At 61.4% G+C, this 25645-nt stretch overlaps 4 protein-coding genes across 4 annotated transcripts; 2 read left to right on the top strand and 2 right to left on the bottom strand.

Moving 5' to 3' along the window:
- Positions 1-1594: 1594 nt before the first annotated feature.
- Positions 1595-6094, bottom strand: VWA1 (von Willebrand factor A domain containing 1). Its single transcript, XM_055138949.1, has 4 exons — positions 5932-6094; positions 4682-5239; positions 3433-3717; positions 1595-2687 (listed from the first exon to the last, which is right to left on the bottom strand). Exons 1-4 carry the CDS (start codon positions 6002-6004, stop codon positions 2356-2358), a joined length of 1248 nt encoding a protein of 415 aa, XP_054994924.1. The 5' UTR covers positions 6005-6094; the 3' UTR covers positions 1595-2355.
- A 5455-nt stretch (positions 6095-11549) lies between these two features.
- TMEM88B (transmembrane protein 88B) lies at positions 11550-14733 on the bottom strand. Its single transcript, XM_004607177.2, has 2 exons — positions 13351-14733; positions 11550-12830 (listed from the first exon to the last, which is right to left on the bottom strand). Exons 1-2 carry the CDS (start codon positions 14134-14136, stop codon positions 12591-12593), a joined length of 1026 nt encoding a protein of 341 aa, XP_004607234.2. The 5' UTR covers positions 14137-14733; the 3' UTR covers positions 11550-12590.
- ANKRD65 (ankyrin repeat domain 65) lies at positions 12804-19500 on the top strand. Its single transcript, XM_055140957.1, has 5 exons — positions 12804-12845; positions 15521-15616; positions 15718-15893; positions 15966-16500; positions 16723-19500. The coding sequence occupies exons 2-5, from the start codon at positions 15545-15547 to the stop codon at positions 17116-17118; spliced, it is 1179 nt and encodes a 392-aa protein (XP_054996932.1). The 5' UTR covers positions 12804-12845; positions 15521-15544; the 3' UTR covers positions 17119-19500.
- A 2197-nt stretch (positions 19501-21697) lies between these two features.
- Positions 21698-24357, top strand: MRPL20 (mitochondrial ribosomal protein L20). Its single transcript, XM_004607175.2, has 4 exons — positions 21698-22054; positions 22146-22256; positions 22846-22923; positions 23946-24357. Exons 1-4 carry the CDS (start codon positions 21803-21805, stop codon positions 24117-24119), a joined length of 615 nt encoding a protein of 204 aa, XP_004607232.2. The 5' UTR covers positions 21698-21802; the 3' UTR covers positions 24120-24357.
- The last annotated feature ends 1288 nt before the right edge of the window (positions 24358-25645 follow it).

The raw sequence follows: 25645 nt of genomic DNA, 5'->3' as shown, positions 1-25645 counted from the left end.
GGACCCACACTGGCAGCAGGCACACGCGCACACTGCTCTTGTTCCCCCAGAAATTGGGGCAGGGTCCCAGAGTTCGGCCTGGTGTCCAGGGTCACTCACAGGCCAGAGCTGTGGTTTTCCACTGCAGCCCCAGGCCGAGATCCCAGGGCTCCATGGAGACAGCAGCAGCTGCCCCCGCCCTCTATGTCTTCTGTGGGGTGCCCACATAGAGCTCTCCCCAGCCTCTCTACCTGTACATGCTGCCCAGACAGCAGCACTCTCAGCACTGGTGCCCACGGCTGGGCCCCTCCATGTCTGGCAGCTCTTCAGAAGTTAAGGAGAGGCTGCACGTGTGCCTTTGGAGCACCGCCAGCGCACACTACCAGGAGCAGCCACTAGCGTGCACAGCAGTCCACAGGGCCATGCCAGCACAGAGCCTGGGCCGAGACTCACAGCTGCTGCACCGACCCCACACAAGCATGGCCTGCCCTCACAGAGGTCTCAGAGGAGCAGCCATAGAAGACTCGGGGAGAGCCATAGTACAGCAGGTAAGGCATTTACCTGGCACTAGCTGGCCCAGATTTAATCCCAAGCACCCCTGTGGTCCCACCTGTGCCTGAGCACAAAACAAAAACCAACCATAAAAGGTCATCTTTAGGGGCCAGAGAACTAGTGCAGTGGATAAGGCTTAAATCCCAGTTGCCTGTGTGCCTCCCATAGGATCCCTCAATCACTGCCAGGAGTAACCCCTGAGCACTTCTAGGTGTTGCCAAAAAAAAAAAAAGTTTTGAGGCCAGAGATAGCAGGTCAGATGCTCGTCTTGCTTGCAGGTGACCCAGCCCTAGCACTGGAGCCCCCTCCTGCTTTTCTTGCTTATAAAGGCCCAGTGCAGTGGATGGAGGAACTGGATGGGCCAATGGGAGGGAGACCTCAGGTCTGCAAAGGGTGGGGGCCTGAGATCAGGACTCAAGAGGAACTAATAAGGCCAAGAACCACCTGACCCAGGCTTCCATTCCAGGGCCAGGGTGGGGGGTGGGGCTGGAGTCTGCCAGCACCCGGAGGGTGGTGTGTGCAGGCCTGTGGGGAGTGGGGGTTTTCCCAGCACCAGGTCGCAGCCTGCAGGGGGGACGCTGCTCCTCTGTTTGAGCTCAGCAGGATTCGGTCATGCTGGTGTTTCCTGGGTCCCGGGCCTAGATGCTCTAATAGCATCTTGGGTCCGGCCTCTGGGCCTCACCGCCTGCCAACTGCCAGTTTCGTGACAGTGATGGTCCAGGTGTGACGCCACTAGACCACTGAGGAGACCCCACCCGAAAGGCCCCTGCCAGGTGGCCCATCATCACACAGGTAGCTCAGTCCCGGGTCTCTCAAGCCTGCAGGGAGAAGCCGGCTCGCTGGGGCTGCCCAGACCCACGCATCGGGTAGCGGGCTCCACCCACTGCCTTCGTGGGTCTTCTGGCCGGCGGGGTCTACAGCCCTCAGCTGACCCGCAGAGGGTGCGTCCAACCCAGGCGCAGGCCCCATACTAGTCCCCCCTCTCCCCCCTGCCCCCACCCCACCAGTAGAAACAGCGGGTCGAGGGCCAGGACAGCACGAAGGAGACCAGAGCACACTCAGCTGGCTGGCATACGACTGTATTTGGGGTCTGGGGCGTTACGACTGTATTTGGGGTCTGGGCGTTAGTGGACAAGAGGGCAAAGTGAGTATTGAGTCAAGCAGAGGGGGGCCGGGGTGCCCGCCAAGTGCTGCCCATCCTTGGATGTCCTCTGGGGTGGGGTCAGGAGAGATGCAGAGAACCCCAGTGGCTGCAGCGCCCCCTTCCAGCACCGGCTCCCAGCAGCGCTGGCCCGTCTTCGGAGCTCACTGGCTGTGGTCCCAGGGTCGTTCTCAAAGTGCTCTCTAAGACTCATGGGGTCCTGGGCAGGAGGGCAGCGCCCCCCATCCCCCCATCTGAGCCTCCTGGTGAAGACTATGACGTCCACCCAGCCAGGCTCCCAGCCCGGCCTGCACGTCTTTTTTCCCTACAGCCTGTGTCATGGTCCTGCGTGGCCATTTTCCCTGCAGCCTGTGTCATGGTCCTGCGTGGCCGGGTTGGGCCCCTCGCACTCACCAGCACCACCCTGACCACACGTTCATGTGGAAGGTCGGGTCCCCCACCCAGTGCTGTGGCCCAGGTCCCAAGGTCGGCGCTGTGTCCAGTTCTGGGCTGGGAAGGGTGGAGCGGCCACGGCAGGCGAGCCGGGCGGCGGGGCCGGGGCTGGGGGTCACGCTGAAGTAGACTGGGTCGCGACTCCGGCCCCCGGGCAAAATCCTGCCTCCGAAGCGGGTGCCACCCGCCTAGGCTGGGCAAGGGGGCCCTCGGCTGGGTGGGCAGCGGGCTCAGGGCTCCAGGGTCGCGGCTGCCGGCGGAAGGGGGCGCGCGCGCCGTTGGCCCTCGGGCGTGCAGGCCTTGGCGGACAGCGCCCGCTCGCGGCCCGAGCGGAAGGCCGCGGTCACCGTCACCAGGTAGGTGGTGCCGGGCGCCAGGCCCTGCAGCGTGGTACTGTTCTGGCCCGCTGGCACCTCCACGCGCTGGGCCGCGCCGCCGCGCACCGGCCCAAACTGCACGTGGTAGCCCAGCGCCGAGGCCGAGCCCAGCGCCGGGGTCCAGCTCACGCGGAGGCTCCGCGGTCTGGCGTGCGAGAAGACGATGCGCTCGGGTCCGGCCTCCTCTGCAGGGAAGCGCCAGTGAGCCTCGGGCCCGCGGGGAGCCGCGCCCCACCCCGGCCCCGCCCCGCGCCCGGACCCCGCCCCACCTCGGCTCCTCTCCCCGCGAACCCGAGCGGCCCCGCCCCACACCGGGAGCCCTTGCGCCGCGCCCAGCCGCGCCCGCCCCCCGCGCCCAGGCCCCGCCCAGCCCCGGGTTCCCGCGCCGCGTTCAGGCCCCGCCCAATGCAGGGCCCCACCCCTCCTCGCACCCAAGCCCGGCCCAGGCCCGCGGCCACTGCGCCGCGCCCTGGCCCCGCCCCAAGACGCACCCCAGATCCCGCCCCGCGTCCGGGCCCGGCCCCGCCCGGCCCCACCCCACCCCGTGCCCGGCCCCGCCCCGCGCTTAGGCCCCGCCCCACCCTGGTTTACCCCGTGCAGTGCTTTAGATCCCTCCCCGGCCCCGCCCAGCCGCCCAGGCCCCGCCCTCGCGTCCGGCCCCGTCCCGCGTCCAGGCCCCGCCCCACCCCGGCCACCCCGCGCTGCGCGCCAGATCTCGCCCCTCCCCGCGCCGGCCCCGCCTCGCGGCCCAAGCCCCGCCCAGCCGTCGACCCCCGCTCCTTCCCGCCCCGGGCCCCGCTCCGCTACCAGATCCGGCCTGGCACCTCAAGCCCCACCACTCCCGCCCCCTGCCCCAGATCCGGTTACCCGGCCCCAAGTCCCGCCCCCTCGCCCCCAACTACCCGCGTCCGGACCGCAGCCCGGACTCACCTGGAAGTGGCAGCGTGCGCACCCGCAGGCGCTGCGGCGCCACCAGTTGCTCGTTGGATTCGGGCAGCAGCGCCACATCGTAGTCCGTGTCCGGGTCCAGGCCTGTCCAGACCCAGCCGGTGGCATTGCCGGGCAGCTGCTGGCGCAGTGGGATCCCTGACTGTGCGCTGGGCGCCACCTCCAGCACATAGTACCCCGAGTGGGCAGCTAACAGAGGCGGCCAGACCAGGCGGAAGCTGCTGGACGTGACCTCGGAGGCCCGGAGTTGCTGTGGCTGCATCGCATCTGCGGGGAGCCGGGGCAGGGTGTCAGGGAAGGGACCGACCCCAGGAATACCGAGGTGAGAAAGGCTAGGGTCAGTGGCAGAACTGGACTGCCCTGGAGCCGCGGGGCCATGCCCCACCAACCCCATCAGGACCCAGTAAGCTTGCCTAGGTACCAAGCCCACAGGTCAGGGGTTGCCCCCTCTTGCTTGGCCCCTCAAAGGTGCAAGGACCTCAGTGGCCACCACAGGCCAAGCCATGAACAGTTCCTCAGCCTGCCTGGTATGGCTGAGGGGTCAGCAGGTCTAGAAGGAAGTTGGTGGGCAGAGAGATAGAAGGGATGAAGGCTCTTGCCTTGCATTGTGGCTGACCCAGGTTCAATGCTGGTACCACATTTGGTCCCTGGAGCCTGTCAGGAGAGACCCCTGAGTGCAGAGGCAGGAGTCAACCCTGAGTACCACCGGGTGTGACCCCAAACCCAAACCAAACAAAACCAAAAGAATGAAGTAGAGGAATACTACAGCGGGCAGGGTGCTTGCCTTGCACAGTCAATTCCTCGCATCCCATATTGTCCTCTGAGCCCACCAGGAATGATTCCTGAGTGCAAAGCCAGAAGCACTGCCAGATGGGTGGCCCCAAAACAAACAAACAAAAAAGTAAAGAAGTGGAGTGTGAAGTGCTTCCCAGACCATGGTAGGCACGCTGGCCAGACCCCGACTAGTCAGTTCTCACAGTTTCCTGGGGGCACAGCGGGGCTCAGTCTGGGCTACCTCACCCTGGGGGGTGGGGGCGATCCTCCTCCTTGGTCCCTGTTTGCCCCCCAGCTCCCACTCCCAGGCCCTCCAGCCTTGGGTGCTCCGTGGCAGAGTGCCCAGTGTGGCCTCATCTGTTGCCCTCTGACCTGCTAAAGCACAGGGAGGGGGGTCGGGACCCACAGCTACACCCCCCAGGATGCTCAGGGAGCCCGGATGGCACAGCCCCCCTACCGAGGATGGCGCCCCGGAGCCGCTGGGCGATGATGGGCAGGTCGTCCACATCCACAAAGTGCAGATGTGTATCTGCTGGGGCGGAGGCGGCGGCCAGGAGCTCAAGCCGGTTGCTGCGGCCGGTGCTGACTATGAAGACGGTGACACCCAGGTCTTTCAACTCCTGCATGGGTGGCCCCACGGGGTCGCTGGAGCCACCATCAGTCACCCACACCAGCACCTTGGGCACCCCTGGCCGGGCCCCTGCTGCCTCGGAGAATAGCTGCTCCTTGGCATAGGCCAGTGCCAGGCCAGTGTGGGTGTCGCCCATGCGCTGGGCCGCCCCCAGCACCGCATCCCGCACCGCTGCGCCAGAGCTGTGCTGGTCAAAGGAAAACTCAGTGTGCGGGCGGCTGCCCACGTGCACCAGACTGGCGCGCAGGGCACCAGGGCCCACGGGCAGGGGCGCGGCCAGCTGCCCCACGAACTCGCGCACGCGGGAGAACTCGTAGTGCGACACACTGGCCGAGCTGTCCAGCAGAAACAGCAGGTCCCCCTGGGAGGCCGATGTAGGGACACCTAGGGGAGAGGAGGGGGTTCAGGTCCAGGTGCAGCTCCCAGGCAGCCCCCACAGCGAGACCCCTGGGGGGCGGCACTTCCTCCCCCACACCCTGCAGGTCCTGAAAGGCGGGGTGGCCACCACCCAAAGGCACCTGCATCCCCACTGAGTATGAGTGGGGTCTTGGGCACAGAGGCCTGCTCTGGCCCCCCAAGGGGTCCTGGCCAGTGGCAGGAGAGCCTGGGACAGGCCTGGGGGTCTGCACCCAGAGAAGCAGGGTTGAGGCAGCCCTTTAGCTCAGCCTCCCAAGTGAAGCAACGGGGGGGTGGGGGCAGCTGGGGACAGCACGGTCAAGGACCAGACGCTGGGATCCCTCCCCTGACCCGGTCTGCACCGAGAAAGCAGGGCGACCCCACGGAGGGACCTCCCCATTCGTGCCGGCCCCTCACCACTGGTACCTGCGTTGCCTCTGCCCTCTCCAGAGTCACTTTAAGGGAGGCTGGGCTGGCTGTTCCTTGCAACCGCGCCATACCTTGGATATGAGGGCGGTGCACAAGGCACGTCCAACTAGCGCAGGTTCCAACCGCCGCCTGGGGCACCTAATCTGCGGCCGCAGGTGGTTGGGGTGCCCAGCAGACCGCCCCACGCGCTCCCCGGCCAGCGCAGGCAGCAGCGGCAGGACAGGCGCCCAGGCCAGACCCCACGTACTCACCACGCTCCGCGTCGCTGCGCGCCAGCGCCAGCCGCAGGCTCAGGGCCAGGCCAAGCGCCGTCCAGGGCAGCATCGCGCGACGGGACGGGCGCGCTCGGCCTCTGCTCGCCACTCGCGCCCCAGCTCGCTCGGTCCGGGGCCGCAGGGCGCGCCGCCGCGCAGGCCAGGGACGGCCCCGCCCACCTAGGCCCCTCCCACGAGGCCCGCCCCCGCGCGACCGAGGGCCAACCGCATGGACCCACGACGGCCCCGCCCACCTAGGCCCCGCCCTGCGGGCGCGCTCGCCGAAGAATTAGTCGCTAAGGGACGGGGCGCGCTCCCCGGAAGTCGCCCGGACACGTGGACGCGCACACTCAGTCTCCAGCCCCCAGCCAGGCGACTGGTCACCCCCAGGGCTCTCTGAAGCCGAGCGCAAGAGTCTTTGAAGCCAAGCGCAAGTGAAGCTTAGGAGGTGTGTGGGGAGCAAAGTCCCCGGAGCCCAGATCCTGCCCCGACCACACACACACACACACACGCAGGCGCACGCACATGCATGCACACACGTGCACACACACAGGGGCGATGGAGGAGCAGCTGGTCTTGAGTCCCCCAGACCCAGCTTAAGAAATGGGGTCCTGGGGGGCTGGAGCAATAGCACAGCGGGTAGGGTGTTTGCCTTGCACGCGGCTGACCCGGGTTCTAATCCCAGCATCCCATATGGTCCCCTGAGCACCTCCAGGGGTAATTCCTGAGTGAAGAGCCAGGAGTAACCCCTGTGCATTGCCGGGTGTGACCCAAAAACCAAAAAAAAAAAAGAAAGAAAGAAATGGGGTCCTGGAAGGAGGCCTGTTAGAAGGAGGAGGTGTGGAGGGGGCTGCTGCAGACCACTGAGCTAGCAGCTGGTCTCTACCCTACCCAGCACTGAGAACTAGGTCGGACGTCCCAGGGTGCTCAGGTCCAGCGCTGTCCCTTAGGTGAGGCTGACAACATCCCTCCGCCAATGGCTCCTGCCACATAGGCCTGAGACCCTCCTCTCTGTGGGACTCCAGGATGCCCCCTCCCTTGCCCAGCCCCCAGAGGGTGCTCAGGAGGGTAAGCGGATGGGGCTCAATGGTCTTCCTTCCTCTGGGTCCAGCAGGTGAGAGCCCAAGCACGCCTTTGCCTAAAAAAGGAAGCAGAGCAGACTGGTCTGAAGAACCAGCACCGCCACCGGCCTCCGGCCACCCCACCCTCACGCAGCGGGAATTTTGGCAGTGGTGGTGCTGGCTGTGCTCCACGGCCTCCACGGGGACCAGACTGCCGGGGCTTCCGCTGGGGGTGTGTCCCGCTCCAGGCTGACCAGGCTTGGACTGAGTGTAGGCAGCAGGCCAGGCCACGCTGCCCTCACTGGGCACCACCTGCTCGCTGGGTGTGGCAGGCGATGCCAGCAGCTAGGCAGCTGTGCCTACTTGTCTGCCACTCCTGCCCGGGGCGGGCTCCCTGCAGCTGGGCCGATGGGGAAGTTTCCATCCCTTCTGGAAAAAGTGAGCGTATTGTCTTGGCCATGACTCAGCCCTCTAGGACACAGCCGCCTCCCCATTTCACTCTGAGCTCTGCCACCTGCCTGGGCAACTCTGGCCAGTCCTGGTAGGGCTGGCCAGTCTGAGCTCCAGTGACCCAGAGCCCCCTGCGTCGGCTCTGCATCTCCGCCCTGCCTTGCACTCTGCTGCCCCCACCTTCAAGGAGAGACCTGAGCAGAGATTCCCCAGGGAGTGTAGGATCAGGGCCAGGCCGGACTGAAGCAGACACAAGAGGAAGCAAAAATATAATGGCCCGGAAACCCCCTCTCTGAGGGCAGAGGGCTGGGGCGAGGGGGACATGGCCCAGATGGCCCTAAGGCCAGGATCTACACAGGAAGATGCAGCTGGTGTGGAGTTCACAGCCCCACACTGGTCTCGCCGTCCAGAGTCCCGTGCATCCTTCCCGGAGCTGCCCCCCCCCCCCCCGCAATGGAGGGGTTCCCGAAACCCAGAAGGAACCCGGAAGTTCTCTGCCCCCGCCTGCCTGCCTCCTCCACACAATCCAGCTTGTACAGAGAAGAAGGGCCTTTTGTCCCCGCTGTGGTCATGCAGACCTCAGGGGAGGTCAGCCCAGGCCTCTGACCCAGCGTAGGGTCCCCACCACCACACCAGGCCCCTGTTTTTTGTGTTGTGTGTCTCTATGCCCCCCAGTAGTTGGTGAGGTGGGTGCAGACACGGAACAGGGCAGCTGCCCAGGGTGGGGGCTTAGCGAGCCACACAGTGACAGGCCCAGGACCCGTCTTTTCTAGGTTCCCTCCTTCTTTGCGGGCAGGGCGGGCTCTGGGACTGTGCTGGGGGCTGGAGGGCCCGGGTCACCCCACAGCCTGTAGCTTGCCCCTCCCCAGGTTCTGTAGCCAAGGCCAGGACAAGCAACACCCACAGAGGCCACCAGCCGTGGTGTGGCACCACCCAGGGTTTCGCCCCTTTCAGACAGAGAAGCCCAGAGCAGCCCTAAGACCTAAGACGACTGAGCAAATGAGTGCCCTCAGGGGGTTGTCGCCCACTGCAAAAAACTGGACCCCTCTGCCTGCCCCCCTCCTTGTGGTGCTGGCCCCCGGCATGCCAATCCAGCCAGGCACAAGCAGTGCAGAGTGGGCAGGACGTCCAGGAGGGCTCCAGGGAGCCAGGCACACAGGAGGCCCAGGCCCACTAGTGCCCCCAAGCCCTGTTGCATGTGTGTGACCCAACACCAGATCTCAAGCCAATTAAGACCCAGCAAATGGTGCAGGCAGGAAGTCAACTCCAGAGGGTCCCCGAGCCCTGCCGGGAGTAAGCCCTGAGCAGAGCTAGCGTAGTCCAAACACAATAAAACAGGCCATGGTGGGGCCCAGCCGGGGGCAGGCACTTAGACATCTCAGAGTGAAATGCCGAGTCAGAGGGCAGCATCTGCCCCTCTCTCAGCCCCCAGGAGCCCATCTGTGAGGCCAGTTGAGGCCCACCCTGGCCTGTCTGTGGAACCTCAGCTCTTGGACATGGCAGAGAGCAGCAGAGTTGTGCCGGCTCCTCGGGGCTCTCAGAAAGGGCCCAGGGTGAGGTGAGGGGCCTCAGCCAGCAACAGAGCCAATTGTCTGGATGCACACCTGCAGGAACAGGGTTGGACGGGCCGTGAGCCAAACAGACAGGACAGAAGGGTTGGCTGGATAGTGCAGGAGTCAGAAATAATCAGCTGACAGTCACACCCAGATCACAGGTGCACAACAGGGCCCACAGTGTGCCCAGACCCTGCATACAACACACACAACTCCATACAACACATGTGCAGTAACACAGCAGTCATGCATGTGCAACTGCACGCAACACATGCACAGGCAGACAACACATGTGTGCACATGTATATAACACACATGCACACGCACACAATACACATGCACCCACACACAACACACATGCACCTGTACACAATACACATGTGCATCTGCATAAACACATGTGTGCACCTGCATACAAAACTCTTGTACTCACACGCGACATTCACACATGCACCCTAATACAACACTCATGCACCTACACATAACACACATGCACACGCACACAAAACACATGTGTGGTGTGCACAAACAAAACATATGCACCTGCACTCAACATGCATGCACCCCAACACAACACACATGTCTGCACACAACACACATATGTACCCACACAGTAGCAATACATGTATACTGACACACAACACACATGTGTGCACCCACATACAACACACACATGCATCTGCACATAGCACACACATACCCATGCACAACACACATGGACTCACACACAAAACACATATACCAACACAAAATACCTACATGCACCTGCACACAACACATACATACACACCTGCATATAACACTACCTGTGTACCCAAACATAAAACACATTTGCACCTTCACACAACACAAAAGTGTACCACACACCACACGCATGGCCCTGCACAACAACATACATGTGTGCACTCACACACAGCACACATATCCATTACATAAAACACAAGTGTACCTGTACACAACACGCACATGTGCACCTGCACACACATGTGGACAGAACACGTACATGCACCTGAACACAGCATACACGTGTGCATATGCTGTGTTCATACATGAACCTGCACAGCGGCATACACATGTACAGCCTACACACAACACACACACGCACAGCAGCAGCATACATGTGTGCACCCCCACACAGCACATATTTGTGCATGTGCACACAACACACGTGCACCCACATTCTGACATCCACAGGTGTAGCACACATCTACATGAATGCGTGCACATATCATCACACGTGTGCGCCCATGCGGTCAACATGCATACATATGCACGTGTCTACACGCACGTAAACTCAGCCTGCACATGCACACACAGCTGGGGTGCTGGGGTGTCCAGTCCTGAGGAAGGTGTTTGCTTCCCTCAGGGCGACCTCAGCTCAGCACCTCCACCCTGAGGAGGGGCCTGCCACCTGCAGCGAGGGTCTCCTCAGGACGGAGGCTGGGCCGGGAGCGGGTGGGGGGGGCCCTGGAAGGGGCCCTCTGTGGTGGCTCCTTGATGGCCAAGATTAGGAGGCAGGAATGTGGGCTTCAGGTGATGCCTCCAACCAGAGGACCAGCCCCACACCCTGATGGAGAAACAAAGGCTTCCTCAGACCTGGGGGCAGAGCCAGCTGCCCCATTCCTGGCCTCTCCTTGCACAGCCCCCCTGTCACCACCTCTGACTGGGGGTGTTGTCCCTTTGTGACTCCCTAAGGGGTACCCTGTGAAGGCAGAGCTGACTCCCTCCGCCCCCGCCCAGCTGTTGTTTGCTGCACTCTACCAGGCCCAAGGGTGCTCAGGACAGACTCAACTCAAGCCAGCTGGGGGAGTGGCCAGCAGCCAGTGCAGCTGGGATGGGGTCAGAGCGGGTGCAGACCAGATCAGGCTCAGAGTGGGGCACAGATCACCCTGAGGCTGCCTGCTGGGCCTGACAACCCCCGAGCCAGTGGTGGGAGGCCAGGCACTGCTGGCTGGGCCCCTTTAAAAGTACGAAGTACAAGGAGCTGCTGGGCTTCCTGGGAAGGGGGCCTCCCCAAGGTGTGCCAACTGAACCCCAGATTAGTCAGAACTAGAAGGCGCAGTGTCCAGAGACCGGGTAGAAGGCCTTGAAGGAGACCCACGTGCCCCTGGGAGGCAGGGGGTGTCCACATGGGCTGCTGGGCTGGAGGAGTCCAGGGCTTGGAGACAGGTACATGTGTCCAGGACAGGTGCACGGGGACACTCCCTGAAGACTCCAAGGTCGTATATGTGCGCACACACATCTGTGTGTTAGCATGCATGCGTGTGTGCATGCATGTGTGTGTGCATGCATGTGTGTGCATATAGATGAGTGTGGCTAGGTTCCAAACACCCAAAATAAATAAATACAAACCAGCAAAGCTTCCAAGACACTCTATACTAGTGGGAGTCAGCAGGAACCACGAATAGCCGACCAATGAGGACTGAAGAACTGGATTTGTAGGTCCGGGGACACATGTGGAGATGAAAGCTGGATTGCACCAGGGAGCCGAAGCACCTGGAGACTAGAGACACTAGACTGCTTCTGACTGGAAATGAACCAAGTGCTACCATTACACATCCAGTATGGTTTATTTAACTGATTCTAGGGTGTAGGGGCCACAGAGAGCACTGCACGGGAAACACTGCTGGTGGTGCTTGGGGGACCATTTTTTTTTTCCTTTTTGGATCACACCCGGCGATGCACAGGGGTTACTCCTGGCTCTTCACTCAGGAATTACCCCTGGCGGTGCTCAGGGGACCATATGGGATGCTGGGAATCAAACCCGGGTCAGCCGTGTGCAAGGCAAACGCCCTACCCGCTGTGCTATTGTTCCAGCCCCTTGGGGGACCATATGTTGAGCAGAGGATTGGACCTGGGTCAGCTGCAGGCAGGGGCGTGCCCTACCCACTGTGCTCTCTCCGGTTCCATGACATTAAATATCACTGAGAACTAACGGGCCAGGCTAGGGGCGCAGATGGGCACAGAGCCTGTGGGTGTGCACGTGCATGGCACGAGCTGACCCCCCAACCTGGGCAGTTACTGACACAGAGGGAAAGACCACCAACCCTGTCTCGAGCTGTGCTCAACAGGGGCAGCCGGGAGCTGGAGAAGGCGGGAAGGGTCCAGAACTCCCCACAGCATCCACGGAGGTAGGACCCTGTGTGAAGATGGACAGCCAAGCAGAACTGTCCACAGAGCATGAGAGGAGGATCTGGACCCCTGACCTCGTGCCTGCCCCACCCTATCACAGGCTCGCCCCCACCTGTCCAGTGTGACCCCTCAATGCACGTCTCAGGCTGAGCTCCCACACGGCAGTTCAGCACGTTGGCCAGCCCAGCCGGGCAGCAGAGAGGCTGCTGCACAGCGGTGGCGGGAGGCCAGCGGCCACTGCTGGAGCGGCAGAGCGCAGGTGCACCCTCCCCAGCCTTCCTCCCGCTGGACGCCCGAGGGCCCCGGCTGGTCCGAGGCAGGCTGGTGCCACCTCGCGGACACCCGCGGCGCTGCTTAGGGACGAGCCGGCCGCGACCCAGGCGCGGTCAGTGGAATTGGCTGGTGCCACCCGACGAGGGTCCGGAACTGGAGTCCTCGGGGTTTGTGCCGGGTCTCTGGCTCATGCCCAGGAGCAGAGCTGCTCCTCCTCTTCAGGGTCTCCGGAGCCGAGGGAGCAGCAGTGTCCGAGGGTCCAGGTGGGCGGCGGCAGCAGCGGGCGCAGGCGCCGGGACAGGCGGGAGCGGGCAGCGGCGGCGAGGACGAGCAGCGGCGGCAGCGCCAGGAAACCGGACACGATGAGCGCCGCGGCCGCGCGGTCCGACAGCAGCGCCCGGCAGGCGGGCCGGGGCGCCGGGTGGACCTGCGGACGCGGGCGGTCAGTGGGGGCGGGGCGGGGATGGGCGGTCCGTGGGGCGGGGCCAAGTTGACGTGGAAGCTGGGGTCCCACGGTCTGGGCAGTGGCCAGAGCGGATGGCCCCTGGGGGAGATTCAGAGGGCGCTCTTGTTGCGTCCCCCTTCTCCCTGGGACCTTCCCAGCCATCCTGCCACCCCCTGGGCGCGTCCTGTCAAGGCAGAGGGAAGGGGGGACCCGAAGCCTCCCCGCAGCGGTCCACCCCTACTGGCCCAAGGCAGGAGGGGCTGTGAGGGCTGTGAATGAGAGATGGGGCAGGATCTCCTCGTCCTGAAACCTCCTGGTCCCACCCCTCTCAGCCACCGGGCACTGGCAGCTCCTGGTACAGGCTGGGAGGCTTGGCAGGGGCAGCTGTCCCCTCAGCCCTAACAAAAGCTCCTCTTCAGCGAACAAAAGCCCGGGGAGGGACTTGGGAGAAGGGGATCTGCGGGAGGGGTCCCCCCGGGAGGGCGCGAGGGTCTCTGCTCACCCTGGAGTGGCACAGGAATCCCACATAGACGGTGGTGGCCGCCGGCAGCAGCACCAGCAGGAAGACGGTGGCTGGCAGCAGCAGGTGGAGGAGCAGCCCGGCCAGGGCCCGGGCGGACAGCAGCAGGTGGCACAGCCCGGCCAGGGCCCGGGCAGCGCTGCTCTGGCGGCCACTGAGCCTCTGCGGCAGCATGGGGGCCGTGTCTGCCGCGCCCCCACCCTCCTCCTCCTCCTCCTCCGTCTCCCTCTCCTGCTGGCTCATGCTCTCAGCAGCTCTGGCCCTGCCGTGCAGGCCTCCTGCTGGCCCAGGCAGGGTCCTGAGCGGCAGTTGCTGGAGCCTCACCTGTTTCCTCCGCTGCAGCCTGGCCTCTCCTTCAGGCGACAGCTGCCCCCAGCTCTGCTCTGGCCTCACACGCCTGTTCCTCCAGCCTGCCCCAGGCCCTCCTCCCTCTGCTCCCGCCCTCAGTGTGGTGCCCGGCGCCCAGGGCCCCACAGTGACTTCATCTCTCAGCCGCCCTCTGGGGCTGCAGTGCCCAGGCCTCACATCCCAGCCCTGGCCCGCCTTGACCATCACTCCCGCACCTGGACGCTCCACCTCCACCCTTCCTCGGGGCAGGGCAGAGTGTGGAATCTCCAGGAGGTGCAGCAGTGCCCTCCCTGGGGGAATCATCCACCCTGTGTCCTGGCGCGGCTGCCTTCTGTCACTGCCAAGCAGAGCCTCCCCAGCCCCTGCAGGAGGCCTGCGGCAGACCCCTGCCCACCCGGGTGCCCTCAGCACCTGCAGCATGTATTGCTCTGCGCTGCCTCACTGCGCCTGAAGCCAGCACAGGGCTCTGGGCTCTTTCCAGCCCCTGCTCCATCCCTCCAAATTTTCTTGCGTTTTCCCCAGACCTCTTGGCTCACCAAGTCCCACCAAGAAGCCTGGGAAAGGGCTCAGCCCCCAGCTGGACCCTGTAGGGCTGAGGCTCAGCGGCTGGTCACATGAAGGAGGTGCAATGGGGACCCTGGGGCCAGCGAAACAGGGGCCTGACCGCAAAGAGCCAAGAGCAAGCTCTGAGCACTGCTGGGTGTGGCCCCAAAGAAAGAAAACTGTCCTTTTCTGGGGGGCAGAGCCATAGCACAGCAGCTGGGGCGTTTACCTTCCATTCGGCTGACCCAGTTTGACCCCAGTCCCCCAGATGGCCCCTCAAGCACTACCAGGAGTAGTTCCTGAGTGCAGAGCCGTCCCCCTCCCCCACAGAAAATGGTCCCTTTCCTCACTGCATGAGGAATGAGGGTGACCCATGGCCATACAAAGTGTGGGGCACGTCCCAATACGGCAGTTGTGTCCCAGTGCATACCCTTCTGGGCGAGCCCGGATGATTGTGTCCCAAAGGGATTGTGTCCTGCGTGTCTCCCCAACCACCCCTTCACCCTCAGGCCCCTGCTGGCCCCCTGGCCCCTCCAAGGGTCTCCACCTGACCCAGGCACTCTGTGCCAGCCTGCGGGAGGGGAGGCCTGAGTGAGCTGGATCCCTCCAACCCGGAGTGCTGGGAGCCCTTATAGGCAAGAGGGGGGCAGAGCCCACGGAAGGCAGAGCCAAGAGGACAAAGAGGAAAACCAAAGGTGGGGGCCAAGAGAGAGTCAAGAGGGCCTGGGACCCATGGGGAGGTAGCCCTGAGCACACCTTTGCTCTGGCACCTGAAGGGGACCTCTAGGATGTGGGGGTGCAGGATGCGGGGTGGGAGTGAGAGGGTTGACAAGCTGCAGGTAGCCATGCCCTAGGACAGGGGCCTTGGCAAGAAGGGAGAGGGGAAGATGCTCCCAGGGCCCCATTGCTGTGGGCCCCCCTCCTGCTCAGGCTTCCACCCCAAGCCCACGCTCAGTGGGCCTGCCTTAGCCACCCCAGCCAGGGGCCCCCCCTTCCCATCTGTGGTTTGGGGAGGAGGGGGGCCCAGGTCAGGCATGGGGGCGTCCAGCCCCGCAGGCATGTCCTTGGAGGCCAGCCTTGCAGGGCTTGTCCCAGCCTGCCTGGCCTTTGTCTGTGGGAGAAAGGCCCAGCCAGGGGCCTGGGGTGGTTGGCAGGGGAACTGGGTGCTGGCAGAGGTCACTGGCTGGGCACGGTGCGGGAGGAACCTGAGCCTTAGTGAGGCCACAAGGCAGCAGAGGGGCCAAGCTCTGCTCACCCACAGCCCAGTGCTCTGGAGGGGGCCGGCATGCACCCCCTGCCCGCCGACAGGGACGGCGGAGGCGCGGCGCCACGAGACGAGAGGGCAGCAGCCCCGGAGGTAGCACCTCTGCTGGGAACCAGGAGCCAAATCCCGGGCCTGGGCGGTGGGGCGCGCCCCGGCCCAGTCGGGACTGGGCTCTGGATTCCTGTCGGCCGCAGGAAGACCCGGTGGAGGCCGAGCTGGAGCCGGAGCTGCGGTGGGTGGAGCTGGCCGCCGAGGGAGCCCCGGCCTGCGACAGCGCGGAGACCAGGGCACCCCTGCTGCGGGCCGTGTGGCGGGGGCCCGTGGGCCGAGTGACCCAGCTGCTGCGCCAGGGAGCGGACGTAGAGTGCAGGTGGGGCGCGGGGCGCGCCGGGCGGGCGGGCGGAGCGCCCCCGGCCGCCGCCCACTCGCCCCTCGCCCGCAGGGACGCCGCGGGCCGCACGCCGCTGCACCTGGCCGTGCTGCGCGGCCACGCGGGGCTCGTGCGGATGCTGCTGCGGCGCGGGGCGCGCGCGGACGCCCGGGACGGCGCGGGGCGCTCGGCGCTGCACGCGGCCGCCTGGCCCTGCGCCGCGCGGCCGGCCGAGCTCCTGCTGGCGCGCGGGGCCCCGGCGGGCGCGCGCGCGCGGGGCGGCCTGTCGCCGCTGCACTGGGCGGCCGCGCTGGGCCGCACGCTGCTGGTCGGCCGCCTGCTGGCCGCGCCCGACGCCGACGCCCGCGGTCCGGACGCGTGCGGCTGGACGGCGGCGCACTGGGCGGCGGCGGGCGGGCGGCTGCCCGTGCTCGAGCTGCTGGCGGCGGCCGGCGCGGCCGACCTGGACGGGGCCCTGCTCGTGGCGGCCGCGGCCGGCCGGGGCGCGGCGCTGCGCCTGCTGCTGGCGCGCGGGGCGCGGCCCGACGCCCGGGACGCCGCGGGGGCCACGGCGCTCGGCGTGGCGGCCAGCGCGGGCCGCGGGCAGGTACGTTCCGGGGGGCGGGGTCCCGGGGCTCGCGGTCTCCGGGGCCAGGGCGGGGAGGGGGCGCTGGGGTCTGCTCGGAGGACAGCGACGCGTAAGTAACCGGAGGGCAGACCTGGCGGAAGTCCGGAGCAGTGTGGAGGCCAGTGGTGGTGGTGGACGCTTCACACCAGCTGGGGTCAACTTTCCCGGTGTCTGGGACACAGCGGGCCTCCCTCCCTCTAGGAGATGGAAGTGCTCCTTGACCACGGTGCTGACCCGAGTCTCCAGGACAAGCACGGCCGCTCTGCCCTGCACAGGGCAGCTGCTCGCGGACACCTGCTGGCCGCTCAGCTGCTGGCCACCTGCGGCGCCGAGGTGGATGCCCAGGATGCACTGAGCCTCACACCTTTGCATCATGCAGCTCGTGGTGGCCACGTGGAAGTGGCCAGGCACCTTCTGGACAGGGGCGCGCAGGTGGACGCAGAGGGGTGGCTCCACACCACAGCGCTACACCTAGCCATGGAGCAGGGGCATGGCCACATTGTGGAGCTCCTGCTGAGTTGGGGGGCTAGCCCAGCCCTGAGCCTTCCATGGGGTGACAGCGCGGGAGCGTGGGGTTCTCAGCACCCCCTGCCCTGAGCGACTTGGCCTGCCGGGGTGCTGCACCGGAGGAGGAGCAGCACACGTGACCAGGGCCTGCATGCCCCACTCCAGCAGCCCCAGGGTTGGGGACCGAGAGACCTGAGTCAGACGCACCCACCGTATTCCCCCAGCCCCTACTTCCCAAGACAATGACCCAGATTAAATGGTTGGCTCAAAGCTCTCCTTTGGGATGGTCCATTCTGCAGCCTGGTCACGGGGTACTCATGACCCTGACCAACCTTCCCATCTTCTCGTCTTTGGCCTCAGGCTCACTTATGGGGGCCAGGGGCCTGACCCTGGGACCCAACCTCACCCTTGGCATTTGCTAAACTTGAGCACCTGGCTGCTTTGACCACATGCCTCAGGCCCCTTACCTGGCACAGCTTTCCCTCAGATCTCTGCCAGCCCTGATCAGAAACTTCCTTCTTTAGAAACTGGAGAAACCATTTTCGCAGTAGATTCTCCTAGCACTATTAGGGACCTGGGAGATGCTCAGCGGGCTGGAGCACAGACCTTTTGTGTGGGAGGCCCTTGTTTGACCCATTCCCCAGCCCCTGTCCCTGCCCTGTGCTCCCCTCAGCACTTCTAGGAGCAACTCTTGACTGTTGTGCTGGAAAGGGTCCCTGGTATTTCCAGGTGGGACCAAAATAATAATAAACAAATTTAAAAAGAACCAAAAGGGAAAAAAAGGTGAATGAAATTGCACCCCAGTTCCCTAAAGGAGTCATTGAAGCAGTCCATGATTCTGGGCTGAGCAATGGAGCGCAAGAAGATGCACATTGATGCTAGGGAGAGGGTGCAAGGCAGACGTGGAATAGGGCATTCATGTCTCCTCAGAGCCGGCAGCCACACCTGACTATGCCCCAGGAAACTGGTCCCTCCGTGTTATGGGCGCCACGCGCAAAGCCCAGGCATCCTTAGACTCCAATGACACATTCCTGTCCCAGAGCTCTTGTCCCCACCCCCAGCCAACCCCTCCCCCCCACTTCGCTGTCTTGCCTCCTGCTAACAGACTGATGTAAAAGAAAGCATCCACCCTGAGTGCATCTGAGAATCAGATGGGGCTGTGGAGGTCAGGTTCCGGGCATCTGGCACTTCGGGAATGCCCAGGTGCAAAGTACTAGAGATGTAGTTTGTGGGTGATCTGGTTAGATCCCTGGCAACACATGATCTCCTGAGCACCAAACTGGGAGTAAGTCCCCAAACAGAAACCAAACCAAAAAGTCTAAAACCTAGACACAACAGGGTGGGAGAGAAAGTAGAGCGGGAAGGTGCTTGCCTTGCACGTGGCCCACCTGGGTTTGATCCCCAGGTCCCATATGATCCCCAGACAGATCCCTGAGTGCAGAGCCAGGAATAGGACTTGAGCATACCTGGGTGTTGCTCCAAACACAAAAACAAAAAAGAAAGTAGTGCTGAAGGGGATCCATAGCCACAGAGAAACCAGACTCCTCACCCAGCTTCCGAGGGCCCAGCTCTGCTGCTGACAAGCTTGCAGCTCTGCAGGGCTCCTCAGGAGGAACCAGGTCAACCACCATATCACCACCAAATCCTGTCTGGCCGAGTCCACTGTGAAGTACACTCTCCCAGCGCACAACAAATGGCACTGCTCTGACCCTTAGGTAGCCAGGTCCCCCAGGTCAGACTACTGGACATGAGGCCAGAGCTGCTGGCCCTTATGACGAAGTCTTCCATGTTGCCAGCAAAACAGGGATTGTTAAAACTCTAGTCTAGCTCATTGGCTCTAAATGTACCTTGTTCACCATAAAAGCAAAAGCAGAAAACATAAACTGGGCAGGGAAGAGCAGGCTGCGGCTTAGGCTGCAGCCTGAGTCCTCGCAGAGGTTCTGTTTCCAGATGGCAACTCTGTGGTTTGGAAGGGAATGTTCTTGCTCTTAGAAGACCCACAAAGAATTTAGAAAATCTCCAACTTCCTCTAAAGAGTTCAGAAAAACTCCACTGCTGTGTATAAATATTTATAGAAAATGATTTTAAACATTTGGTAATTTGCACATTGGGAAGTTTCTGGAACCAGCATTGCGCTTTTTCTGTGGTTTAAAGTTCTGTCCACAGGATAGGGAGATAACACAGTGATGATGGCACAACCCTCACATGCCCAGGGCCCTGGATTGGAACCCTGGCACTTCAGGGGTAGTGCTGGTGGGAAGCAATGCTACATTACCTGGCAAGCAATGAACCATCTGTCAGGGTGGCAGAGATCACCAGAAGTGGCCTTTAGGCCTCCTGAGAACTGTGTGGAAGCCCCCAAATAAATAAAATTATATCCACATAAAAAGTGTAACATGAACAGAAAGCTAGCTTTTATCTATTTATTGAATTTTGCTCCAGCTGTACTCAGAAGCTACCACTGATTCTCTGTCACTCCCAGTGGTGCTTGGTTTTTGTTTTTGTTTTTGTGGGTAGTGGAGCTGTTACTGACTGGATTCCACAGGATGTCAAAAGACCACGTGGCTGCCCACCAATGAGATGGTCAGATTTTTTTTTTTTGGGGGGGTTTTGGGTCACACCCAGCGACGCACAGAGGTTACTCCTGGCTCATGCACTCAGGAATTACTCCTGGCGGTGCTTGGGGGACCCTATGGGATGCTGGGAATCGAACCCGGGTCGGCAGCTTGCAAGGCAAATGCCCTACCCGCTGTGCTATTGCTCCAGTCCCCGAGATGGTCAGATTTCTTCGTCAAAACCCTGAATGAACGATTTGAGGCTCTTATTCCTGGAGCGAGCAGATATCATTAGGCTACACTCACACACGACAGGGACAAATGGAGACGTTACTGGCGCCCACTCGAGCAAATCGAAAATCAACGGGATGACAAGTGATACAAGTGAAGTGATTTTGGGTAACACTCAGTGATGCACAGGGGTTGCTCCTGGCTCATGTACTCAGGAATTATTCCTGGTGGTGCTTGAAGGACCATAAGGGATGCTGGGAATCAAACCCGGGTGGGCTGCGTGCAAGGCAAACGCCCTACCCTCTGTGCAATCTCTCCAGCCCCAAGTACTTGGTTTTTAAAGTTTTAGGATTTTCCACCTTTGTGTTCAGTGTGGCCACACCCAGCAGCACTTAGGACTTGCTTACTCCTGGCTCATACTGAGGGATCACTCTGGGTGGTGCTTTTGGGACCATACAACTCTGGGGATCTAACTCAGACTGGCAATGTGTAATACAGCATTCTAACCCCTATACTGTCTCTCCAGACCTATCACTGTATCACTGTCATCCCGTAGCACATCAATTTGCTCAAGCGGGCACCAGTAATGTCTCCATTGTGAGACTTGTTACTGTTTTTGGCATATTGAATACGCCATGGGTAGCTTGCCAGGCTCTGCCATGAGGGCTAGATACTCTTAGTAGCTTGCCGGCTCTCCAATAGTTTAATTTTTTTTTTGGCCACACATGGTACTGCTCAGGGCTTAATCCTGGCTCTGAGCTCAGGGATCACATCTGGCAGATTTTAAGGACCATATGGGATACTAGAGATTGAACCTATGTCAGCCATAAGCAAGCAAGCCCTCTATCTGCTGCACCTGATCAGGCCCCACTTTATTTTTTATTTTATCTGTTTTTTATTTTTCTTTTTGGGCTACATCCCGTGATGCTCAAGGGTTACTCCTGGCTCTGCCCTCAGGAATTACTCTTGGTAGTGCACTGGGGACCATATGGGATGTCAGAGATAGAATCAGTGAGTGCCATGTGCAAAGCAAGCTCCATACCGGCTAACCCACTGTATTATTGCTCTGGTCCCAGGGTGCTCAGGGTGCTTTATTTTTAAGACGAGTAAAGTTATGGGGTCCAGTAATAGTACCCCTTTCTATCCCCAGCACCCCATATGGTCCCCCTAGCCCTGCCAAGAGTGTCCCTAAGGGCAGAGCCAGGATTAAACCCTGAGCAATGTCGTATGTGGTCCAAAAAATTGTAATAATAAGGGGCTGGAGTGATAGCACAGCGGGTAGGACATTTGCCTTGCATGCGGCCGGCCTGGGTTCGATTCCCAGCATTCCATATGGTCCCTCGAGCACCGCCAGGAATGATTTCTGAGTGCAGAGCCAGGAGTAAGCCCTGAGCATCACCAGGTATGGGCCACCCGCCAAAAAAAAGAGAAAAGATTTTTTTTTTTTGTCACACCCGGCATTGCACAGGGATTACTCCTGGCTCATGCACCCAGGAATTACTCCTGGCGATGCTAGGGAGACCATATGGGATGCTGGGAGTCGAACCTGGTCGGCCGCGTGCTATCGCTCTAGCCCCCAAAAGGAAAAAAATTTAATAAGAAAAACCCTAAAAGGAAATCCCTTCTCCATCACAGTATCGCGCCCGGCCCGGTGCCAAGGGCTTGTTAGCCTCGTCAGTTCCGAGCAGCACGGCTCCAGGCAGCACCTGCCTGCCGGGGCGTGGCCGGGGCGTGGCTCGGCAGAGGCTCCGCCCGCGCCGAGCAGGCTGGGGCAGTGGGTGGGGCCTGGACGCGAGCAAGCGCGCCCAGCCGGGAGGTGGACAGTGTGCGGGGGCGCTCAGGGCCGGGGAGACAGTCCGCGCAGCAAAGCGTGCATCGGCTCGGGCGGGGCGTGCCACGAGCATGCGCCCTGCAGCCGCCGGGGGCGGACGCGTGCGCGGGCGGAGCTCTGTCTCGAGCATGCGCCCTGCAGCCGGCGGGGTTGGCGCATGCGCAGGCGGCGTCCTGTCGCGAGCAAGCGCCCTGCAGCCGGAGGGGCGGGCGCGTGCGCGGCGCCCGGGACGTTCTCTGCGGTCGCGGACCGCGCGCTGTCGCGCCATCGCGTTGACCGTGCGACCAGGTGGCCGCGCGTGTTTCCCAAGGAAGACGTGGTCATGGTCTTCCTCACGTCGCAGCTCTGGCTGCGGAACCGCCTCACCGACCGCTACTGGCGGATCCAGGAGGTGCTGCAGCACGCGCGGGTGAGTGGGCGCGCGCCCCGGCCCGGCCCCCCGGCGCCCCCAGCCCCGCGCGGTGCGGGCCGCGCCGACTCTCTCGCCTGTCTCCCTGCAGCACTTCCGGGGCCGCAAGAACCGCTGCTACCGCCTGGCGGTCAGAGCTGTGACTCGCGCGTTCGTGAAGTGCACCAAAGCCCGGAGGCTGAAGAAGAGGAACTTGCGGACGGTGAGCGCCGTGGGCTGCGCCGGTGGGCGAGTCTCCGGGCGGCGCACGGTTGGGGTGTGCTGCGTCCTCCCGGAGGACCTGCAGACCCCTGGGCCGGGCTCCCCCGCACGTGCGTCCGGAGTGCGTCTCCTGAGCACGGGGCTGAGGTGGGCCCAGGGGGTTACGTGCCGCTCTGAGGGAAGCATGCTTTTTTCTTTTTAAGTTTTTGGGTCACACCGGGTGCTGCTCAGAGGTTATTCCTGGCCCTGCACTCAGGGATCACTCCTGGTGGTGCTCAGTAGACCAAATAGGATGCCAGTGATGGAACCCCGGTTGGTGACATTCGAGGCTAACGGCTGTCTGCTGCACTGTTCCTCCGGCCCCCAAAAGTAGTTCTTGTTGTTTGTTTTTTACTTTGGGAACCACACCCACGGACAGTTGAGCTCTGCACTCACTGCAGGGCTTGGTGTAAACCATATGGGATGCTGGGGCTGGAATCGAGGTCGGCAGCATGCAACATGCTCCTTTCCCACTGTACTATTGCTCTTCCGTCCCCCCTCTCCATCCTCCCCCTGAAACTAGTTCATAAACTTATTGCTATTTCTTTCAGCTCTGGATCAATCGAATTACTGCTGCCTCTCAGGAGCATGGCCTGAAGTACTCAGCATTCATTGCCAATTTAGTTAAGGTATGGTTGGGCTTGGGGCCGGGTGAGATCTGGCCCTGTAGAGCGAGGGTCTGTGTAGTGCCACTCCTTTTCAGGGGGTAAATCGTTCACCATACCTCTGGAACCAGCGATTTTATACATTAAGTGATGTTACATTATATTAAGTGAGCGAGCAGGAGACACCACCACTCTGTTATTTGTGCCCATGACCTCTACTGCCCTGTTAAACCCATCCCAGCGTTCCCTCACTTTGGGAAACACCTGTAACAGAGCCTGGCTTGGCTGGCATGGCCCAATTTCAGGGCAGTGGTTTGTTTTTGTTTTGTTTTGTTTTTTAATTAGCATATGAAGAGCCTGGCAAGTTCCCCCCCACATCCCTATTTGATATGCCAAATATAGTAACAATAATAGGTCTCATTTCCCTGACCTGAAAAGAACCTCCAATCTTTGGGAAAAACGAACTAAGGAGAGACTGCTAAAATATCAGGGCTGGGACAAATGGAGATGTTACTGGTGCCCCCTCGAGCAAATAGATGAACAATTGAATGACAGTGATAAAGTTAATTAGGACATACACAGCAATGCTCAGGACTTAGTTCTGCCTCTTTGCTCAGGGATCACTCTTGGCAGGACTTGGGGAATATATGTGGAGCCTAGGATTGAATCTGGGTCTTTCGCAGGGGGAGATGGGATAATAACATCTGGAGGTGCTCAGACCTTGCTCCTGGCAGGGCTCAGGGCTCAGGAGACTGTATAGATCTGCAGTCGTGCAAGGCACGGCTTCGATGACTTAGTTTGGCTGGCCTAGGTTTGGGGAATGTCGCTTCTTCACAAACCCCTTTGTCTTGCTTGTAAAGTGGTGCTGTGATTTACACTCTCCCATTAACACCGGTGGTGTTGGTCAGCCACATCTGGACGTGCTCTGAAAATCGAACGAGGGACCAACGCACAACTCAAGCTCTGTGTCCACTTGTCATGCCCCTGTCCCTCCTTGCACTAGAGGCATTTCTGGGGCTGACAACAGGCTTTGGTTCTTTTCCCAGTGCCAGGTGGAGCTCAACAGGAAAGTACTTGCTGATCTAGCCATTTACGAACCAAAGACTTTTAAATCTTTGGCTGCTTTGGCGAAAAGGAGGCGAGAGGAAGGTTTTGCTGCTGCCTTGGGTGACGGGAAGGAGCCAGAAGGTGTGTTTTCCAGAGTGGTGCAGTACCGCTGAACAGAGCATGCCAGCCTGGCTGCCCTTGGCACCTGTGGCCCATGTGAGCCTCACACTAAACGCAGGGACAGAAATCCGGTCCATGGCAGTGACGTCCAGTCGGCGGATGGCGTATATGCGTGATGTCATCTGTGGTTACTTCCTTCGAAGCAGGTGGTAGGCCACTTTCTGTATTGGGTCTCCCAGTCTCTGATTCAGAAATAGCACTTGACTGCAAATAAAGCATGTGCAAGCCGTGTTCTCTGGACTGTGGCCTCAGCACGTGCAGAGCCCAGGTCCTCTCCTGCATCTGGGATTGGGGTCTGCAGCAAGCTGCTCTCAGGCAGCAGTGCCCCATCCAGGCCAGGCCCTCACCTTCCCGGACCTTACCCTGTGGTCCTGCAGAGGCCCAGCTCTTTCCAGGCAAAAGGGGCCCTGGGTAGGGCTGTCTGATGTTGAAGCTGTATGTATGCATGTGCAGGGATTGGGCAGGAGGCGCTGCTGGGGATCGAACTACCTGGGACAAGACCCGAGAATCCTCTGGAGCTGCTGAGAACCCCTCCCCTACATCCTTCCCATCCTTGGGGCTGTTGGTTCACTCCTCAGTGCTGTCAATTGAGCTTCCCTTCAAAGCCACACTGCCTGTGGTGCCTGGTGTTCATCCATTATCCCAGGATCTGGGCTTTCCCCCCCAGGTGTCCACACCACACTTCTCAGGCTTAGGGTGCAGTTGTATTGCTGCTTGCCCACCATCCTGCCATCAGTTCTCCTGTTCCTGCAAGATCCCCTTCCATAGCTGCCCAAGGGCAGCCAGTTGGGAGGCGGTGATGGGTCAGGAAAGTGCTACTGGTAACCTGCAGGCAGGCAGGTGAGTAGACAGCCACTCATGACTCCACTTACCATTTTTGTCTGCAGTGACAGCGGTTTTTATTTTGGGGGTTGGATTTGGACCACACACTCGGCAGAGTTGGGGGTAACTCCCGGTGGTGATTGGCATTGAGTGGTGCTGGAGGTCTAACCAGAACCGGATCTCTAGCCCCATGCTGGCACACCTGGAGTGCTGGGGGGTGTGGGGGGTGGTTCCGTGCCCAGGATTAGCCTAGGCCTTTGGCATGTGAATCCTGTGCTCTTGCCTGCTGAGCCACTGCTTGTGGTTGTAGGGTTAGTATGGCCTCTGAAAGTCAAGAGGACTGCCTACTGAAATTGGCACAGCTGTTTGGTTTCCAAGACTTCCACTCTGCGCATAATGGCACAACTCAGAAGGAAATAAATTTAAGAGCTTGAACCTCTGGCTTCCCAGATAAGTGCCAGAATTGCAGCATGTAACACAGCACGAACAAAGCGTGGAGCATGAATGAGGTACCAGAGGACCTAGCCACAGGGGCCATGGCGTGGGAAGGACTGACTAGCTCTGTGGCTCCCGGGTTCTGGGGCGTATCCTGACTCCCTTGCTCCTGTCTCAGCGACCTTCACCCTGGCCTGTGAACTACCAGATTTGGACACAATGCTGCCAGCTCTCACATCTGGGGAGCCTTTTCCACACAACT

The sequence above is a fragment of the Sorex araneus genome, chromosome 5 (genome assembly GCF_027595985.1).
Source record: "Sorex araneus isolate mSorAra2 chromosome 5, mSorAra2.pri, whole genome shotgun sequence".
NCBI classification, from domain to species: domain Eukaryota; kingdom Metazoa; phylum Chordata; class Mammalia; order Eulipotyphla; family Soricidae; genus Sorex; species Sorex araneus.
Note: the sequence above shows the minus strand (reverse complement) of the source record. Positions and strands in the feature narration are given on the sequence as shown.

What these genes read in the sequence shown, in the direction of transcription:
- VWA1 (XM_055138949.1), bottom strand. Translation starts at nt 6,004, where the DNA reads ATGCTGCCCTGGACGGCGCTTGGCCTGGCCCTGAGCCTGCGGCTGGCG. An exon ending in GCTCCGGGGCGCCATCCTCG is followed by an intron (nt 3,718 to 4,681) that starts GTAGGGGGGCTG and finishes GGCTCCCCGCAG; the next exon opens with ATGCGATGCAGCCACAGCAA. An exon ending in GCGCACGCTGCCACTTCCAG is followed by an intron (nt 2,688 to 3,432) that starts GTGAGTCCGGGC and finishes GCTTCCCTGCAG; the next exon opens with AGGAGGCCGGACCCGAGCGC.
- TMEM88B (XM_004607177.2), bottom strand. Translation starts at nt 14,136, where the DNA reads ATGCTGCAGGTGCTGAGGGCACCCGGGTGGGCAGGGGTCTGCCGCAGG. An exon ending in GATTCCTGTGCCACTCCAGG is followed by an intron (nt 12,831 to 13,350) that starts GTGAGCAGAGAC and finishes CCGCGTCCGCAG; the next exon opens with GTCCACCCGGCGCCCCGGCC.
- ANKRD65 (XM_055140957.1), top strand. Translation starts at nt 15,545, where the DNA reads ATGCACCCCCTGCCCGCCGACAGGGACGGCGGAGGCGCGGCGCCACGA. An exon ending in GGAGCGGACGTAGAGTGCAG is followed by an intron (nt 15,894 to 15,965) that starts GTGGGGCGCGGG and finishes CCTCGCCCGCAG; the next exon opens with GGACGCCGCGGGCCGCACGC. An exon ending in CCAGCGCGGGCCGCGGGCAG is followed by an intron (nt 16,501 to 16,722) that starts GTACGTTCCGGG and finishes CCCTCCCTCTAG; the next exon opens with GAGATGGAAGTGCTCCTTGA.
- MRPL20 (XM_004607175.2), top strand. Translation starts at nt 21,803, where the DNA reads ATGCGCAGGCGGCGTCCTGTCGCGAGCAAGCGCCCTGCAGCCGGAGGG. An exon ending in AGGTGCTGCAGCACGCGCGG is followed by an intron (nt 22,055 to 22,145) that starts GTGAGTGGGCGC and finishes GTCTCCCTGCAG; the next exon opens with CACTTCCGGGGCCGCAAGAA. An exon ending in AGAAGAGGAACTTGCGGACG is followed by an intron (nt 22,257 to 22,845) that starts GTGAGCGCCGTG and finishes TATTTCTTTCAG; the next exon opens with CTCTGGATCAATCGAATTAC.